Source organism: Manacus vitellinus, unplaced genomic scaffold, assembly GCF_001715985.3.
Source record: "Manacus vitellinus isolate BGI_N305 unplaced genomic scaffold, ASM171598v3 scaffold_47_pilon, whole genome shotgun sequence".
Taxonomy (NCBI): Eukaryota; Metazoa; Chordata; class Aves; order Passeriformes; family Pipridae; genus Manacus; species Manacus vitellinus.
Window position 1 is genome coordinate 2,352,239 of NW_021940585.1, and position 17,013 is coordinate 2,369,251.

The 17,013-nt window shown below is 57.1% G+C and overlaps 1 protein-coding gene across 2 annotated transcripts; it reads left to right on the forward strand.

The window, feature by feature from the left end:
* The first annotated feature begins 6,269 nt into the window (after nt 1–6,269).
* On the forward strand, nt 6,270–15,238 carry PPM1J (protein phosphatase, Mg2+/Mn2+ dependent 1J). Of its 2 annotated transcripts, XM_018079653.2 has the most exons (10): nt 6,270–6,491; nt 7,759–7,885; nt 8,402–8,713; nt 9,198–9,310; nt 10,884–10,968; nt 12,498–12,616; nt 12,793–12,856; nt 13,037–13,144; nt 13,273–13,424; nt 13,679–15,238. In XM_018079653.2, exons 3-10 carry the CDS (start codon nt 8,471–8,473, stop codon nt 13,824–13,826), a joined length of 1,032 nt encoding a protein of 343 aa, XP_017935142.2. In that variant the 5' UTR covers nt 6,270–6,491; nt 7,759–7,885; nt 8,402–8,470; the 3' UTR covers nt 13,827–15,238. The 2 variants fall into 2 exon arrangements, with proteins under 2 accessions (XP_017935142.2, XP_029818397.1); XM_029962537.1 differs by lacking the exon at nt 6,270–6,491 and having other exon boundaries at nt 7,721–7,885.
* Nucleotides 15,239–17,013: the final 1,775 nt, after the last annotated feature.

Consider the following 17,013-nt stretch of genomic DNA (forward strand, 5'->3'; position numbering starts at 1 on the left):
CGGCTGCGCTCCGAGGCCGCCGCGCCGCCCCGCCTGCAAGGGCGGCTGCCCCGCCCCGGTCAGCCCCGGTGCCCGTCAAGGCGGCCGGGGAGGGGAGGAACGGGCAGAGAGAGAGAGAATTTACCGGAAAAAAAAAAAATCACGGGGTGATGGTGGCCCTGTGAGCAACGAGGGGCACGGAGCGGTGCGGGGATGGACGGACGGATGGACAGACAGACACACAGACAAACTGACTGACTGCTGGCCCTGTTCCTGTGGCACTCTCAAAGCATGAGCCTGGTCAGAGCTCATCTACCCAAAAACTAGAGGGGTACTGAACGGTGTGGGGATGGACGGACAGATGGACAGATGGACGCACTCCTGCAGCCCTCTCCTCCTCGAAGGGGGAGCCTGACTTTGGTGTCAACCCACCAAAACTCACAGCTTTCCTGGAGCCAAGGACTGCCGAAATACCTGGCTCTGGCTCTGCAGGAGACTCGCTCTGACACTGGGGACCCCAACATCCCAACTGGGCCAATTCCTTCCCCAGAGCAGCTCCAGGCCGGGCCAGCAAACCCCTCCCGGTGCCCCCCAGGACACAGCTCCAGTCACAACAGGCAGCAACAGGCTTTAAAACGCCAACAAACTGCAAGAGCAAAGGTTGAATTTTCACAATTGCTGCCAGGAGTTAGACCAGCAACCTCAACACAGCTGAGGCAGAGGCTGGAGTTACATACTCTCATTTTCTTTGCTTTGTTCAAACCCATCTGCACATCGATGAAAGCCTTTGGTTTCTGAAGACAGCTCACTGCTTACTCCTGGACCTTCCAACCCACCACTCAGCTGGAAGCACGGAATGATTTCCAAGGCCAATCTGAGTTACAGATCAACGGCAGCTGTTCAGACAAATCACACGTGGGCAGTTTGCAAATCTCCCAGCCATTTGCTTTCCATGGGATCCCTGAAGCCTTTGTGCAGCCCCCCTCCCTTCCCAGGAAAGCAGCCCTTGGAAAGGGCTCTGCTGAGAGCCCTGGCCGTGTTCAAGCCCCTGGCAGCCTCCCCTGGGCACTGTCCCTCCTGGCACTGCCACCCCATGCCCAGGCAGATGCCCTGAGGTCCCCCCTGGGGGACCCACAACCTTGACTTCTTCCCCAGGGGAATAATCACCCCAAAATGCACACAGGGATCCAGGGGAGAGGACCCCAGCCCATGAGAAGATTAGGTTCCTTTGCTGTTTTATCTAAAGAAACCGAGTTCCTCTTTCCCCTTTTATAGAGTCAAAATTGCCATATGTTGAATTCCAATTAGTTAGACTTGGCTGCTCAAAAGAAAAAAGGAAAAGCTCTACAAGATTAACCCAAGCCCCAGTAATAAGATATTAAGGAAATACAAGCATCTCATTTTTCAGATCAGAGGGTTTTAATAATAATGACAAAAATCAATACGAAACTAAATTAAATCTGCTGTTTATATTCATCAGGTAATTTGATCGAGAGGCTGCCAATTCAGGTCTCTAGTGCTGTGATAAGTAAATACAAACACGCTACTTTCACATCACAAAGTTTTAGTGGAATGATCAAGAGCAAATGCAATCAAAACTATTTTTCACACCAGCCAAATTCCAATTAAATTAGGCCAGATTATTTATTAAGGAAGCCTACAAAACTCCAGCTCTTTATTGATGTAATGATATAGAAATACAAACTTGCTGCTTTCCAGACCACAGCATTTAAATGCAGGGGAAGAATTAAGACTTCAGTAAAACTGGTTTAATTTAAATTCTGCTGGAAGTAAACACAGTTATTCCTCCTCATCATCATCCTGACTTCCTACTGAGTGTCCAGGAGCAGCCTTCAGCCTCACTCTCTTCTCTGGCTGTGGTTTCAAGGATGGAGGGACCCAAGTTTTTAGTAACCATAAAAAGATAAATTTGGCAAGGAAAGGAACATCATCTAGAAAATCTCAGCAATGATTCCTGATGAATCCTTAGTGATGGATCCTGCTCCCTTGTGAGAAATCATTTCCCCTTAGACCAGGTGTCTGTCACATGCCTGGAACCCTTCTGTGCCTTCCAGACGAAGAAGAAAACTCATGGATTGGGGCTTGGGGTACAAGGCGAGTGTTTGGGGCAGATGGTTATGCAAAAGCAGATGGACACACCAGAAGACTTCAAATCCTCAGTGCAATCAACTTATCTGCAGCTGCTAATAGGCAGAGGCGTCCAAATTATTTTATTAAAGCGGGAAAAATCAGAACTGACATTTTATCACGCCCTCTTTTCAGTGGGGCTTTGAATTCAGATTTAAGTTTATTTACCCCCTTCCTCTGAGGAGGCCCCGGCGCCTCCAGGCTGTCTCAGCACCCAGCTCTGAGGGTTTTGTTCCCTTTTCAGAAGACTCTGCTGACAACAGGGAATTTCAGCACAGATTCCCAGCCTGCCAACACGGCAGCCCAGGAGGGAGGATCTCCCGGGAGCCTGGGCACTGCTGCACAGGCAGGGAGCAGTCCTGCTCCTTTCACCCTCCAAGATGTGGGTCTGAGCCCCCCAGCTGAAAAATAAGTTCCCCAAAGGCTCCATAAATTCTGAATAGCCTTATTATCACACACTTGTTATTGTCCTTCTGTATTTCTACTGTCAGGCGATGTTATATGAGACCAGGAGCTCCCGAAGACTTTGAGAGCAGAATTAAGAATGGAGATCCCTTGGGAGATGTGCAAGGGGTATGGAAGATTTTGAAGCAGCAGAGGGGGAAAAGCCAAGTGATCCAAGGAGGTTAACGTGCCACCCTCCCTCTGCTCTGCAGCAGGGAGAGCAGAGGGTAAAACCCTCTGGGAATCTGCACCAAATCCAGGTCATCTGCTCTGCAAAACACTGAGGCATTTACCTGCAGAGAGGTCACACAGTACCCGGAGCAGCAACGCTCCAAAGGCTTCTCTGCACTCCAGCAAGAGCAGACAGGGAATAAAGATGTGTGGCTGCAATCAAATTATCCCTTCAAAGAAATAACAATAAATTCCGAACTTCCCAATTACAGGGGACAGGCAAACCTTGGAAACCATTAAGAGCTGCTTCTTCTGCTGATGAATTATCCAGAGTGCACAGAGCTATTTGCTGAGCTTCACTGTATTACACTAATTATAAATTAATATATTGCTCATTACGCAGTCAGGCTGTACAGTCAACTAATGCACTGCTGCAAAGAGCCCGTTTTAAAACATCCTCTGGTACTTTTATGATCTAGATGTTTAATTTACTTCTGTTCTGCCTTAAATGCCACCAACATGTCATTCTTCCACAAAGAAATATCCCTGGCTCCATCCTACCTCCTTTTGGGCTCAGCAACATAGATGAAGGATGGAAGTTAGAAAGGCTTTTCCAATGCTAAGCAGTTGCATGAGAAATTAAGCAAAACAGTATAACTTAAGCCTAATTCCTGTGTTAGTAGTTTTTAAATCACTGTTTACCATGGCAGCAGGCTGGCAGGGGATTATTGGCACTGGTGCCAGTGCTCCCCACGGACACGTGGCTGCTGCCCTGCTCAGCTCAGCTCCTCTTACCCTGCCCAGACACAGGTAGAACCAGCAAAAGGGCTGCTCTTCTCAAAGAAAATGGCTTTCTGAAAGTAATTAAAATCCCTGCTTCTTTGAAATAAAGCTTTTCATTTAAAAGGGGCTTTGGAAAATTGTTCCTCCGGTTCCCCCGCAGAAATTAAGAGGAGTTATTTGCATTATCCGTTTTCACGAGGCTTCGTCCAGAAACAGAGGTGATGTCATAACCTTACATCTCCTCCCTTCTGCATAGGCAAACCCTCAGCTGTTAAGGAGGGAAGGGAGAATATGGGAATTCCTGCTCCCCCTGGAGCTGTGGGGAAGGGAGACATTGGCTGCAGAGGAGGAGGAAATACCCATGTCCAGGTCCATCAGAAATGCTCAAATGATGCTGAGCTACAGAGAATCCTCGCATTTAGATGAGCCTGAGGAATCCCACCAGCTCTGGGGGCTGCAGGAGAAAGTCTGCCTGGCTTTGCAGCTCTTGGTAACACTTGAGGAGTGTTGCTGCTGAAATAGTGCTGCTGAAGGATCACCTGGAGCTGTGCCCATGTACAGTGAGTGCCTGAACCCCCCTGTTCAGGGAGAGACACTTTGGGTGAGATGGGCTGGCATGGGAAGCACGAGCATCCCAGGCAGGACTCCCAGAGGGATGGGAAGCGCTGCTGGCATCTGAAGTGGTCATTTACTGGCACTGGTCTCCCCACACTCAGTCTACATCATCTGCATCCCCAGGCCTTGTGCCAGGCAGCCTTGTGAAGAGGAACACCAGCCTCACAGACAAGGAGGAACCTTCACATGGAGCTGGCAGGTAAGATGAATAGGAGGAAACGGAGCCCTCTTTCTTGGAAAACAGTTGTTAGCACTGCATTGTTTCAGGGAGGCTTCCTGCAGAGTGTTTACATGTCAGACCATTCTCTCAGTTCGTGCTCAGTGTAACGGAAACAACAAATATCAAACAGGGTCAGAGAATTCATTCTGGAAACTGCCATTTCCTTCTTTCCAAGGAAAGCATCCTGGTGACTCAGCAGGACAGAGCAGATTGGTGGTCCCACAGAGGGGAGACACATTCCCTGGAGAATCCCATGATTTTCAGCCTTAATAACACAAGAATTAGTGCACTCAGAGTATCTGGGAGCTTCCCTGTGTAACCAGCAGCAGGATGGGGATGAGGGGGAAGGAGCTGAGGAAAGGACCCAGGGCTGCTGGAGAGGCAGCAGAGGGCTGCTGGCCCTACAGACTGGAGAGGTTGTGTTGGAAGGGACTTTAAAGGTCACCTAGTTCCAACACCACCCACTAGATCAGGTCCTGAAGGGTTCAGAAAGATCTTAAAAGGGTACTGAAGACCTTAAAGTTTGGGATTAGAAGATGGGAATACAGGGAGTACTGAACAACTTCTGCAGTGTGATCCTAATAGTCTGGTACAGTCTGAAGAGCTCTGGCTGAAGATGGCTAAAGCCTAGAGGGCTCAACAGAGCTGCTTCTGCTCAGAACTTACAGTGCAAGAGCCCTGTGTGGACAGAAATAAGTGGTTTCTCTGTGATGCTCAGAGCACTGGGGCACACAAAGTGTAAGAAACAGCCTCAATTTTACTTTAGAGCAGGCAAGTACTGAGTTTTTTCACCAGTTTTTTTTTTTTGTTCTCACAGGAGCCCAGAAGGCAGGGAGGTGCTGAGGTCAGGCTGTGAGAGCGATGGTGTTTACGCTGCCGGCTCTTCCCCTCCCAGCCAGGGAGGATGTGTTGTTCTGGGTCAGCTAAATCCGCATCCTGCTCACGCTGGAGCGCAGCATCCTGGGTGAAAGGGAGGGAGGGAGAGGTTCAGCTCTGAGCCCTCTCACGGTACCTCCCCGCTCCTCCGCAGGCTGCTGGTTATTAATAGCCCGGCATGGCCGCGCGTGGGCTGATGAGCGCAGGGGGGGGGACAAAGCGCCCGGCGCTGGACGGGGATGTTGTACCGGAGTAGGTGGCTCTGCGGGAGCCCTGGGACGATCCAGGCGGGAAGCCCACCTGCCGACAAAGCGCAGGGAGGGGAGCCAGCCACGCGTGGGCAGGGCGAGCCTGTCCCCCCGCAGCCGCACCTCCAGCCGGGAAAAAAAAGACTTTCCCGGAGCCTTTGCTGCGCAGCGATGGCTCGCGTCCCCGGTGCTTCCAGCGGGATGCCCCGTCCCTCCCCGGGGGGAGCTCGCCCTCCGCCCGGCTGCGGAATAACGGCGTGGGAGTCATTCCCAGGAAGGGCTCGACCTCCTCCCGGCTGCGGGAAAAACGGCGGGGGGTCATTGCCAGGGAGGGCTCGTTCTCCGCCTGCTGAGGGGTAGCGGTGGGGGAGGTGTGTCCGCTCGCCCTTCTTCCCGGCTGCGGGATAACGGCGCGGGGGGGGGGGGCGTCATTCCATTCCCCGGGAGGGCTCTCCCTCCTCTGGCTGTTGGGCTAACGCGAGGGGGTCATTCCATTTCCCAAGTCCCTCCTCCCAGGCTGTGGATAACGGCGGAGGGGGTCATTCCATTCCCCGGGAGGGCTTCTTCCCCCTCCCGACTGCGGGATAACGGCGGGCGATGCGCGTACGCGCTTGCGGCGCTGATCTTGCCGCGCCTGGTCCCCCCCCGCACACACACCGCACCGCACCGCACCGCGGGGGCGGGAGCGGGGGGGGCGGCGGGCTGGGCTCGGCTCGGGCCCCGCTCGGCGGCGGTTTGGCCCCGCTCGGCTCGGGATGCTGCTGCCGTGTGCGCGCCGGCCCGCTGGCGGCGGCTGGCGCGGGGCGGGCGCGCCGCCCCCCCCGGCGAGCCCCGGGCGCGGGGGGGCCGGGAGCGGGGCATCGCCGCCCGCGGCCGCGTTCTGCCGGCCGGCCTTCCTGCAGCTGACCCCCGAGGAGCTGCGCCGCGCCCGACGATCACACCGGGAGGGCCGTGCAGAGCCCCCGCGACGGCCGCCGCCGCCTGCCCTGGAGGACGGGATACGCCGAGTAAGGACCGGGACTGGGAGCGGGACTGGGAGTGGGAGCGGGACTGGGACTGGGAGCGGCACCGGAGGCGGTTTGCAGCCCGAAGAGGGCGAGGTGGCACCGCTCGGCACCGGAGCGGGCACCCTGGGGACAAAAGTGGGTCGCGACGCGCGGTGAGCTGCGTGTGTCCCTTTTCCAGCAGCGCTGTGGATGCCCGCGGTGGGAGAGCATCGGCGGGGCGCTGTGCTCTCACCCATCCCCCGGGGGAGTCAGGACTCTCCTTGTCCTTTTCTGTTTTCTGCACTTTTCGCACAACGCGCGGTGTCACCGATGGGGAACTGACACCGAGGGCGAAGGAGCTGCGGCGGCTCTGGCAGGACTCGAGGGGGAGCAGGGAGCTGGGGCCTTTCCCTTGGGAGCGGGACTGATTGCGACTTCCCCTTCAAGGATCTGATTGTCTTCTCCTTTCACTCGCTGCGAGTTTCACCCCTAACAGAAAGCAAGTGGGGAAGGTCAGGGTTTGAGGGCTTTTGCAGCTCAGTGCTATCAGCCCAGTCCTGCACCCCTTCCTTAAGATGACCTTCCCGATACCCTGGAGAGCTTTTTGAGATGTTAATTTGCCCCAGGAGATACTGGGGTAGGAGTACCCAGAGCAAAAAACTACCCTTTTCGGTCTCCCAAGACTTCTTTCTGCAAACTACTTGAAAAGTCTGTGCCCTAAGCACAGTCACCCTGTCGTGCATATTTACAGCTTCCTCCCGTGAGCAGGTTCTGCAATCTAGACCTGAAATCTGCTGTGTCAGCACAGGCTGGGAAAAGTCAGTGTGAATCTCTTTGCAAAAGTCCTGCTGGTTTCGTCATCGTCACCTTCTCCCCTCCTTCCCCAGAGGTCCCTGCTCCCTCCCTAGAAGAGATGGGACGTGGGTGAGGCTGTGATCCTGTCCATGAGTCCTGGCTGGGTGTGTGTGTGTGAGGCTGGTTTTTGGGCAACTGCTCTGCTTGTGGCAGCAAACACAGCTTGTTTTTGGTCACCTCTCTCCGTGGGTGCCCAGAGAACTGCCCCACCCTGGACCCCACTGTGGGTGGGACCCAGTACTGCTGCTGGCCCCAGATCAACCCACACAACTGGTCTGGGACAGCTGGGACAGGACAGGAACATCTGTGGAAGCATCCCCGGGGAAACAGGGACACGAGTGGAGGGTTCGGGGGGATGAGATGCTACGGGGTGACCTTTGCTGGAACGTGATGTGAAAAGAAAGAGCATTTACACCTTGTTTCCTCCCGGCAGGGTGATAAATGCAGGGAAGAGCCAGCACAATGAGGACCAGGCGTGCTGCGAGGTGGTGTTTGTGGAGAGGAGGCCCAGCCCGAGGGGCCGGCTGACGTCCCGGGAAGGCTGCGGGGAGCTGGACGGGGTGAGAGCCGCTGAGGTGTGGCCAGGCAGGGACACGACAGGGAGGGTGCCCGGCAGCAGAGCAGGGGATGGAGTATGTGGGGATATGTGTGCCCTGGGGGTTCCCTTGGTTCCCAGACTGGCTGCCCCTGCTCCCTGCCAGCTCCTACCATCCTCCAGCCCCATGGGACTGCCCCAGGGCTGGCTGGCCCAGGGAAACCACTGGCCCATGTGCCCCGGGGGGCTGCAGAGCTGGCTGCAGTGGTGGCCCCGCGGTGCCTCCCCTCCGGAGGAGCCGGCTGCTGGAGGAGTGCTGCTGGCAGAACGAGGTGTCTGATGCAGGGCTGGGCTCCAGCCAGGGACCAGCCGTGTCCAGACACCCTTGGTCAGCTGCCCACGTCACTCCTGCCTGCACTGGGACCTGCGAGACCGAGGCAGGGCCCCGTGTCACTGTCAGCTGGTGGCCCCAGCTACTCTGAATTCCCCGTCCCATCTGCTTCCTCCCAGGCTTGTTTAACCTTCCCTCTTCTCCCTGCAGGGCAGGAAGGGTTTTTATTTCCACTACTGGGCCCTGTTTGACGGCCATGCGGGCAGTGGTGCTGCTGTCATGGCATCCGAGAAGCTCCACGTGCACATCTGTGAGCAGCTCCGGGACCTCGTGGACATCCTGCAGGACCCCTCCCCTCCTCCCATCTGCCTCCCACATGGCCCTGGGGATCCAACCCGGGTGTCAGTCGCAGAGGACGAGGGGGAGGTCCCCAACGACGCCGTGCCACGGTTTCACCTGGAGAAAGCCGTGTCCCACGAGAGCCTGGTGATCGGCGCCATCGAGAACGCCTTCAAGCACATGGTGAGGAACCTCTGCCTGGGGGGTCGCCCAGGGCATCCCCTCACAGCGTCCCTTTGCTGTCTGTGTCTGCATCAGCTTGTCCCCTCTGGCAAAAGGCAGCTCTGGAGCGAGGAGGGGGCCACAGGGATGGTCTTGGAGAGGGCACTGTGACGCCCTGTATTTTGGGGGTTCAGAACGCAGAGGCTTTGTGGCCCAGGCCTGTGTGGGTGCCAAGGCTTTTGTTGTACTTTGTTCCAGCAGTCCCACCTGTTCCCCTCTTGTCTTGCTCTTTCTTGCCCCCTCCACTGCCCCAGTGAAGCCACATTACCAGCTGCCCCATGGGACCCCTGACCCCCCCAAGCCCTACATCCACCCCTGGGCTGTGTGGAGAAACGTACCCTGGCTGACCACTGCTCCCCACCTGGAGCTGAGATGCTGCTGGAGCAGCTGGTATTATTTGGGGCCCCCCACCCACCCTGCCTGCAGCCACTCTCTGTCTCCACAGGACGACCAGATCGAGCGGGAGCGGGGGGCCCAGCACCTCGCTGGGGGCTGCTGTGCCCTGGCTGCCATCTACCTCATGGGCAAGTTCTACGTGGCCAACGCTGGTGACAGCAGGTACAGCCCCCCCAGGGCAGCCCTCACCTTTCTCCTGGTGACTGGGGAGCACTCTGGTAGAGCAGGGTGGTGCTGGAGGCCGGGCTGGTGAGGAGCACCCACCTCCATCCCTGCCTTGGGGAGGGCAGAGGTGGCAGGGCTGGGCAGAGCCACCCCCTGCCTGCTGCATGCCTTGGGGACAATGTGCCCTGATGTGATCTCTGTGTTTGCCTGGTGCACAGGTGGGGCTGCGGAATCGCCTCCCAAAATCTGGGACTTGCTCCCTTCCTTCCCTGCAGCATCCTGTCTGCTTTCCCAGATGGCTCTGGATCACACCACAGCCCCTGCTGCTGGTGCTGACCCGGGCTGCAAGCTGGGGAGTGAAAATTGCCCTCAGCAAAGCTTTCAAAAATCTGCAAGAAGTCGTTTTAGGGCACATGTCACACCCGTGACCTGTTTTGGGAGAAGGACACGCAAATCTGTGTGCAGACAAGTGAAGTGGGAGCTGGGAGCTCAAGAATTTTGACTGCCACGTGCATTTCCTGGGGTGGGTTACTGGGTAACTGCACCTGGGTGTGCTCATATCCCCAGGCAGTGGCAGGAAGGCAGGTCCACCTTATGGTGAGGGTGAAGCTGGTTTGAATTGCCCTGTATTAATCACAGGATCACAGAATGGGTTGGGTTGGAAGGGACCTTAAAAGTTCATTTTGCTCCACTCCACTGGACCAGGTTGCTCTAAGCCCTGTCCAACCTGGCCTCGAACACTCCCAGGGAGGGGGAATCCACAGCTTCTCTGGGTATTTACTGCAGGTTACCTTGTCCTCAGCAGTGTCAGGCCACCAAATACAAGCTCTGGTCGGTTTTCTGAGGCTGGATGTGCTTCCAGCTCTGGGACAGAGGACAAGGAGATCCTTCATGCCTCTGCTTTTGGGTGCAGGCCCCCTCCATGGCAGCAGCAGAGGCACCAGCTGTGCAGGATGGCAGCGTGCATGGGGTCCTGAGGCTGTAACTGTGCTTCTGGGCGAGGGTCTGTGTTCTCTCCTCGGGCATCAGACACTGCCAGAGCTGGGACAGCAGGTGGGACAGATCCTCGAGCCCCCCATGATATCCAGAAACATCTCATAATCAGACTTTTATGTTATTTTAACACATCAAACCATCAGAGCAGCCCCAGCAGTGAGTGACAGTGCTGGTGTGGGCCAGACATGTGCACCCATGTCCTGCTACAGGTGATTTCTGCCCCTCCCTTGTGCTGGAGGGGCAGCACCACGAAAGGAGGGTGCCCCACCTTTGTGCTGCTCCTTCTCTGACCACATCCTGTCCTTTGGTTTGCTCTGCTTCATTCCCCTCTTCCCCATGCTTCTCTCCCATTTTCCCTTCTTCCCTGTCCTGTGCAGGTGGGAGGGATGCCATGCCCTGCCCAGGGGGACACTGGAGCCAGGAAGCAGCTCCCAGCTCAGGCTGGGAAGAGGGCAGGCAGAGCAGGGCAAGGGGTTGCACCACTCTCAGGAATCAGCCCTTGAGGGCTGGGCTCAGCTCCCCACCATGTCTCCTCTTCTCCTCTCTAATCTCATCCTTCCATGTTTCATTGCAGGGCCATTATCATCCGTAACGGGGAAATCATTCCAATGTCCAGGGAGTTTACTCCAGAGACAGAGAGGCAGAGGCTGCAGTTTTTAGTAAGAAAGACCTTTCTTCTAACCTCATTCCTGCTGAACCACCTCCTGGCCCCTTCCCAGCCCCCCCACTCTGCCTGCTGGGCTGCTGCCATGGTGGGGCCCTGGAGCTGAAGGAGCCCCATGGCTGGGACCTGCTGATGGCATTTATCCATCCCAGCCTGCTCACTGGGATGAGGAGAGGCTCTGGGATGCAGGGAGCTGGCATGGGGGCATCTCGTGGCTGGCAGAGCCCTGGTTTGCTGCAGGGTCAGTGTGAGGGGCTGTGACTGCAAGCCTGGCCCAGCCAGGAGTTGGAGGTCCCGGGCTTTTGGTGTGGGGCCGGATGGGGATGGTTGCACAGAGCCAGTTTGGTCCATCTTGCCCTGCTCCTGCCAGGGGACAGGGAGCATCCCCTGCCCAGGCTGCTGTGACCAGGAGGAGTGTGGCTCTGCTCCCTCCACCCACTGTGCTCCCTCCCACGGTCACAGGAGTCACAGTTCTCCTGCAGAGTCCTACTTTCTTCCCTGGCTGCTCCCTGAGGAGTCGGAGCTGACGTGTGCCAGCAGGTTTCTGGCTTGCTCCCTGTCCCTGTCCTGGACAAACCCTCCAGTGCCACCCAGGGAGACTTTTTAAGGTTATAAAGACCTCTCTGAGGGCAGCACAGGGGAGGAGGCGTTTGTGTTGGAGAAGGTCTTGCTGGATGTGATTTCCTGGCTTGCAATGTACTTGGAAAAACACTGAGGCGTTTTTTCTTGAATCTATTTTTGAATGACCAAGAGGAGGAAACTGCTGTGAGTGGGATCCTCTCCAGCTGGCTGTGAGGGGCAGGGCACGGGCTGGGGACAGGCACATGGTGCTCTGCCACATGATGCCCAGGCTGTGGTCAGGGCTCCTCTAGAGTGGGATGGGGGTCTCCACGCCTCTGCACCAAACCACCTCCACGCCGTCTTCCCAAAGGATCTCCTCCTCTCTTTTGGCTCTTTCTTTCCCCATCTGCATTTTCCAGCTCTCCCTGTTCCTGGTCCCCTGCACGCTGTGCTCCAGGAGGGCTTGGGGCTGCCATGGAAAGGGCTCTGTGCTGCTCTTTGTCCCTTTTCATGGCTGCAGACGGGACACTGGTTTGGAAAAGACCCATCCCTCTTTTCCTTGGCGAGTGCCATGCCCTGTGCTGAGCCTGGCATCCTGGGGGGTTTGCAGCTGTGACTCCTCCTGGGCAAATTCCAGCTTCTCCTGGAATTTGCTAGGTTTTGGTTCCTTCTGGAGATCCTTATTTGCCAAAACTCTCCACGCAAAAGCTTCACCTTCTTCCTGGGTGCTGGCATGGCTGCCCCCAGCCCCAGGGACTGCTCCACTCCCTTTGGGTGAGCACAGGTGGGTGGTTTGAAGCTGCTTTATCAGCACCTGTTAAAGTTGCTTCAGAGCAGAGGATTCCACTGTGGAATGTCAAAGCTGAGGTCCCGGTGGGCTGGTGGGTCCCACGTCTGGGCGGAGCTGGATCCACAGATCCCACTCTCCCAGCCCCGAGGCTGAGCTGCCCCTTCTCCCCACAGGCACTGCTGAGGCCTGAGCTGCTGGGGAAGGAGTTCACCCACCTGGAGTTCCCCCGCAGGATCCAGCCCAAGGAGCTGGGGAAGAAGATGCTGTACAGGGACCAGAACATGAATGGCTGGTAACCCCCAACCCACTGGTGGCACTGGGGTCCTGCTGAGGTGGCTGCCCAGCTCCAGCATCCCATTCCACAGGGCAGGAGGCTCTGGCATGCTGGGTACCCAGGCCCTGAGCAAGCAGGGGGGGTGCTGGAAGCCTTCACCTGCTGACACCTTGTCTTTGGCTTGTTTTAACCAGGGCTTACAAAAAGATAGAAGAGGATGACCTGAAGTTTCCACTTATCTACGGGGAAGGCAAAAAGGTGAAGTGCTGTGGCAGGAGTTGGGGGTGGGTGTTGCTTCCCACCTGCCCTCAGTGATTTGGGGGTTTCAGGCGTGGTTTTGGTAGTGCTGCCATCGCTCCAATGCCACCAGTTCTCAGCTGGGAATGGAGGTGGAGATGAAACGACTTAAAGTTCTCTTTTGATTCCAACGTCCTCCAGGCCAGGATGATGGCCACAATCGGGGTCACACGGGGCCTGGGAGACCACGACCTCAAGGTGTTCAGCTCCAACATCCACATCAAGCCTTTCCTCTCCTGCTTCCCGGAGGTAAGCCTGGCTTCCAGCACCCAGGGGTTCCTGCAGCAGCCTGACAGATGCATGGTTATAAAGGTGCAGTGGGAACCTCCTCTACCTCTCTGCCTCTCGCCCTCCCATCTTGCCCCACTGCTTGCCAGGTCAGGGTTTACGACCTCACACAGTACGAGCACTGCCCCGACGACGTTCTGGTCCTGGGCACCGACGGGCTCTGGGATGTCACCAACGACAGGGAGGTGGCTGGTGTGGTGATGGAGGTGCTGACGAGCTACGAGCCCAATGACCCCTGCAGGTGAGCTGCGAGTGGGCAGGGGGATGAGCATTCCAACACCTCCCCTTGGCCTGGCTCTTTGGAGCAGTGTCATGGCCATGCATCCTTCTGGGCTCCACACACGCAGTGCTCCCCTGGATGTGCCTGTCTGAGCTCGGATCTCTCCAAGGGACCCTTCCCTGCACCTTGAGCTGCTCCAGCTTCTCCTTCCTTGCCAGGACGCTGCATCGGGGGCTCTGGGGTGGCTGCTGAGCCGTGCTCTGCTGTGCCCCCAGGTACACCATGGTGGCCCAGGAGCTGGTGGTGCGGTCCCGGGGGGTGCTGAAGGAGCGGGGCTGGCGGCTGGCCAACGACAAGCTGGGCTCCGGCGATGACATCTCCGTCTTCGTGATCCCTCTGGGTGGCCCGGGCAACTACACGTGATGCCCAGAGAGCCCGGGGCTCGCCTCGCCTGGGTGGAGGTGACCGGGACACTGGCGCTGCCTCAGGGCCACCTCTCCCTCAAGCACTTGTTTCTTGAGCCGACCACGAGAAGAGTAAGAAACCTGGAGCCTCAGTCTGTGCCCCTGTCCAGAGCATCCCCTCCACCTGCTTGCATCCCAGCCCCAGGTGGAGACGGAGAGTGAAGACTGGGGTTGAGGGATGTTTTTGTGCTGCTACTTTCTCAATGCTGTGAAAAGTCTGAAGGCTCCCTGAGTCCTCAGCGTGTTCTTTGCCCCTAGCCCTGGCTGTGCTGGTTCCAGCCCTGTGTGATGGCTGTGGGGCTGGTGGAGCACTTGTACCTGCTGCAGTCACCTCCTGTCCCCTGCCCTGTGACCTTGGGACACTGAAGCTGCTGTTGGGGCTGGGCACTGGGGCTTGGATGGGATATGGATGAGGATGGAGCCCCACTGGCAGCTGGGTGATGCTCAGCCCAGCACAAATCCAGCTGGGGGTGGTGTGGTGGTGAGTGAGCCCCACAATGGCCATCCCAGCTTTGTGCTCCCAATTTCCAGCCCCTCACACCTTTGTTCCAGTCACATACCTCGTCTCAGTCTCTGGTTTGGGAGGATGGAGCAGTGACCAAGCCCTGCCATGCACCCAGAGCCCCAGGGAGGGATGAGCCATTGCACTGGCACCGGCTGTGCCACCGGTTCTGCCCCCACCCTCCCATGCCTTGGATCACTGCTGTGCTTCTAGAGCCAGTTGTGTATTGACTGGAGAGCTGAGCTGGAAAGCATCTAAATCCTTTCTTGGTGTGGGGAGTCTATGAATGTATGTCTATATTTTTGAGTGGTTCTGAATTAGCAGCTGCACACAGAGCAGCCCTATTCAGGCGAGCTTAACAGCTTAACTGCGTGCTGTGGATCTGCTTAGCCTGGGGCTGGGAACCCACAATAAAAGCAGCTTGGTGTGACCAGGGTGGGGGCAGACAGCTCCCTCCCTTTCTTAATAATCTCAAAACTGTTGTAGGGAGGAGGGGGAGCAGTTGATCTCTGGGCAGGATCTTTGCATCACGAAGATCTCCCCCTGGGGCATCCATTTCCCGCCCCTCTGTGGAGTGTTGCATCCTCCCAAGCTGTGAGGGATTGTCCCATCCTGGCAGCGTGGAGGTGGGAAGAGCTGGGCCATGGCTCCTTGTTTGGCAAAGGCTCTGTGGCACCGGGAGTTTGTGTCCTGTCACTGGGCACGGACAGCTCTTGTAAGGTGTCACCTCCGGTGAATGTTTGTTTCCTGTAACCAGTGAGATGTAAATAAACTGGGTGCACCTAATGGGAAGTGGAAGTGATCCAGTGAGATTTGAACCTGTTGGCATCCATGCTGAAGGGAGCAGGGAGTGGTGCTGGGGCCGGGAGCCTGTCCTTGCGTAGCACTGTGTGTTTAAATAAAGGTTTTGCCACTTGCAGTCCCCGCTCCAAAGTCTTTCTCTGCAGAGCTCCTGCAAAGAAGACTTACCTAAAAGCCAATTAGCTCTGATTAATTTATGTAGGCAGGCAAATAGGCCCAGGCAGAGCCATGTGAGCTGCTGTCCCTCTGCCCTTGGCACTGGTCAGAGCCCATGGAGTGTCTGTCTCTCGCCAGTCTCTGTGTGGTGCTGCCTGGGGCTTCTCAGCTCCCTGGCTCTGCCTGGGAGGCAGGGGCAGTGACCAGTCTGGTGGGAATGGGAACATTACACAGGGAACGGAGGGATGGAAAGGCTGGCTGATGGTTTTCCTGTCTGTGGGGGAGGGAGCAGGGTGGGCTGTGGATGGAGGCACAACCTGGTAGGTCGAGGCTCCCAGGAATGTGACTGTCCCTCTCTGGGAGTTCAGGCACTCCAGCAGCAGCTACCTCTGCCTCAGGGGTGGGCTGCCTGCTGGAAGTATCCCTGCTGTTTCACATCCCTCTGACAGCCATCCAGTACCCCTGGTGCTCCTGGTGCTCCCTCCACTCTTGTTTGCACAGCCCTGTTCCCCTGGCACGATGCTTTTCGTGCTGGTGGCTGAGAACTGGCTCTGCTTTTCCAGGTCACTGCCTGAGAGCTGCTGGATAAGGCAAGGAGGCAGAGGCTGCATTTAAAGCTTCCTCTGTGGTTCCCTTTTTTACTAAGGAAACATTTCCTTTGGAACCAGCTCCTGGCCTGGGGCTTGATAAATTAAGAAAAATTGTCTTCAAGTCCTTAAAATAGCAGCAGTTTATGAGCCTGGGTCTGGGCCAGGCCCCTGGGGCTGCCTCTCCCTGGCTCAGGGACAGAGACTCTGCCCTGCAGCTGGGATGTTGGGGGGGGGAGCAGCTCCTTCCTGACAACCTGTGGTGGGCATGGGGAGCCAGAGCTCTGGCCAGCAGCACTGGGGTCACCTCAGTGCGGGGCCTGACATGTCACAGCCCCCTCTGCCAGTGCCCCAGTGCAGGGGACAGAGACCCTGAGGACAGGGCTCGACCCTCAGCCACCTCTGTGTCTGTCATGGTGGGAAGGGGGATGTCCCTCAAGGAGTGAGGGGGTTCCTGGGCAGCACCTGGGGATGGATGTGGGAGGGGTGTGATGGGGTTTGGCTGCTGGTGCCTGCTGGGATCAGCCTTCCCTGGCAGAGCAAACTGGCTGGCACTGCCTCTGGGGGGCTGCCATAAATAAGGCATAGAGAGGGGGGAAGGTGTCTCTTCAAGTGGTGCTGCTCCCGTGGTGGGGGACCCCTGGTTAGGGGGCAAAGCAAGTAACACTCATGGGGGGAAGGGGTCCCCTTGAGCAGTGCTCTGCTGGGAGCTGGTTTGGGAATTGGTCTCCAGTGATGGGGGACTCCAGCTTAGGGGGGCAAAGAAAATAATATGGGGGTAAGGCATCCCCTCGAGGGGTGCTCCAATAGCAGGAGACCCCTGGTTAGGGGGGAAAGAAGACAATGCTTATGGGGGGAAAGGCATCCCCTTGAGCGATGCTCCGATGGCAGATGGTTTGGGGCTTGGGCTCCGATGGTGGGGGACCCCCGGCTGAGAGGCAAAGCACGAGTGGTCTTTGCTGTTGGTGGTGCCTGGCACAGGGGGGGTTTGAGGGCAGCAGCTCTGCTCCTCCGGGCAGTTGGGGTCGTGCCCTCCCCACCTGAACAGGGAGAAACCCCCCCGGGGGCTCCGCGGGGAAACAGCGGCGGGTCCCGGGTGT

Excerpts from the sequence above, each read along its gene's own strand:
- PPM1J (XM_018079653.2), top strand. The coding sequence starts at position 8,471 with ATGGCATCCGAGAAGCTCCACGTGCACATCTGTGAGCAGCTCCGGGAC. Across the intron at positions 10,969-12,497 it reads GGCAGAGGCTGCAGTTTTTA|GCACTGCTGAGGCCTGAGCT; the intron begins GTAAGAAAGACC and ends TTCTCCCCACAG. Across the intron at positions 13,425-13,678 it reads GAGCCCAATGACCCCTGCAG|GTACACCATGGTGGCCCAGG; the intron begins GTGAGCTGCGAG and ends CTGTGCCCCCAG.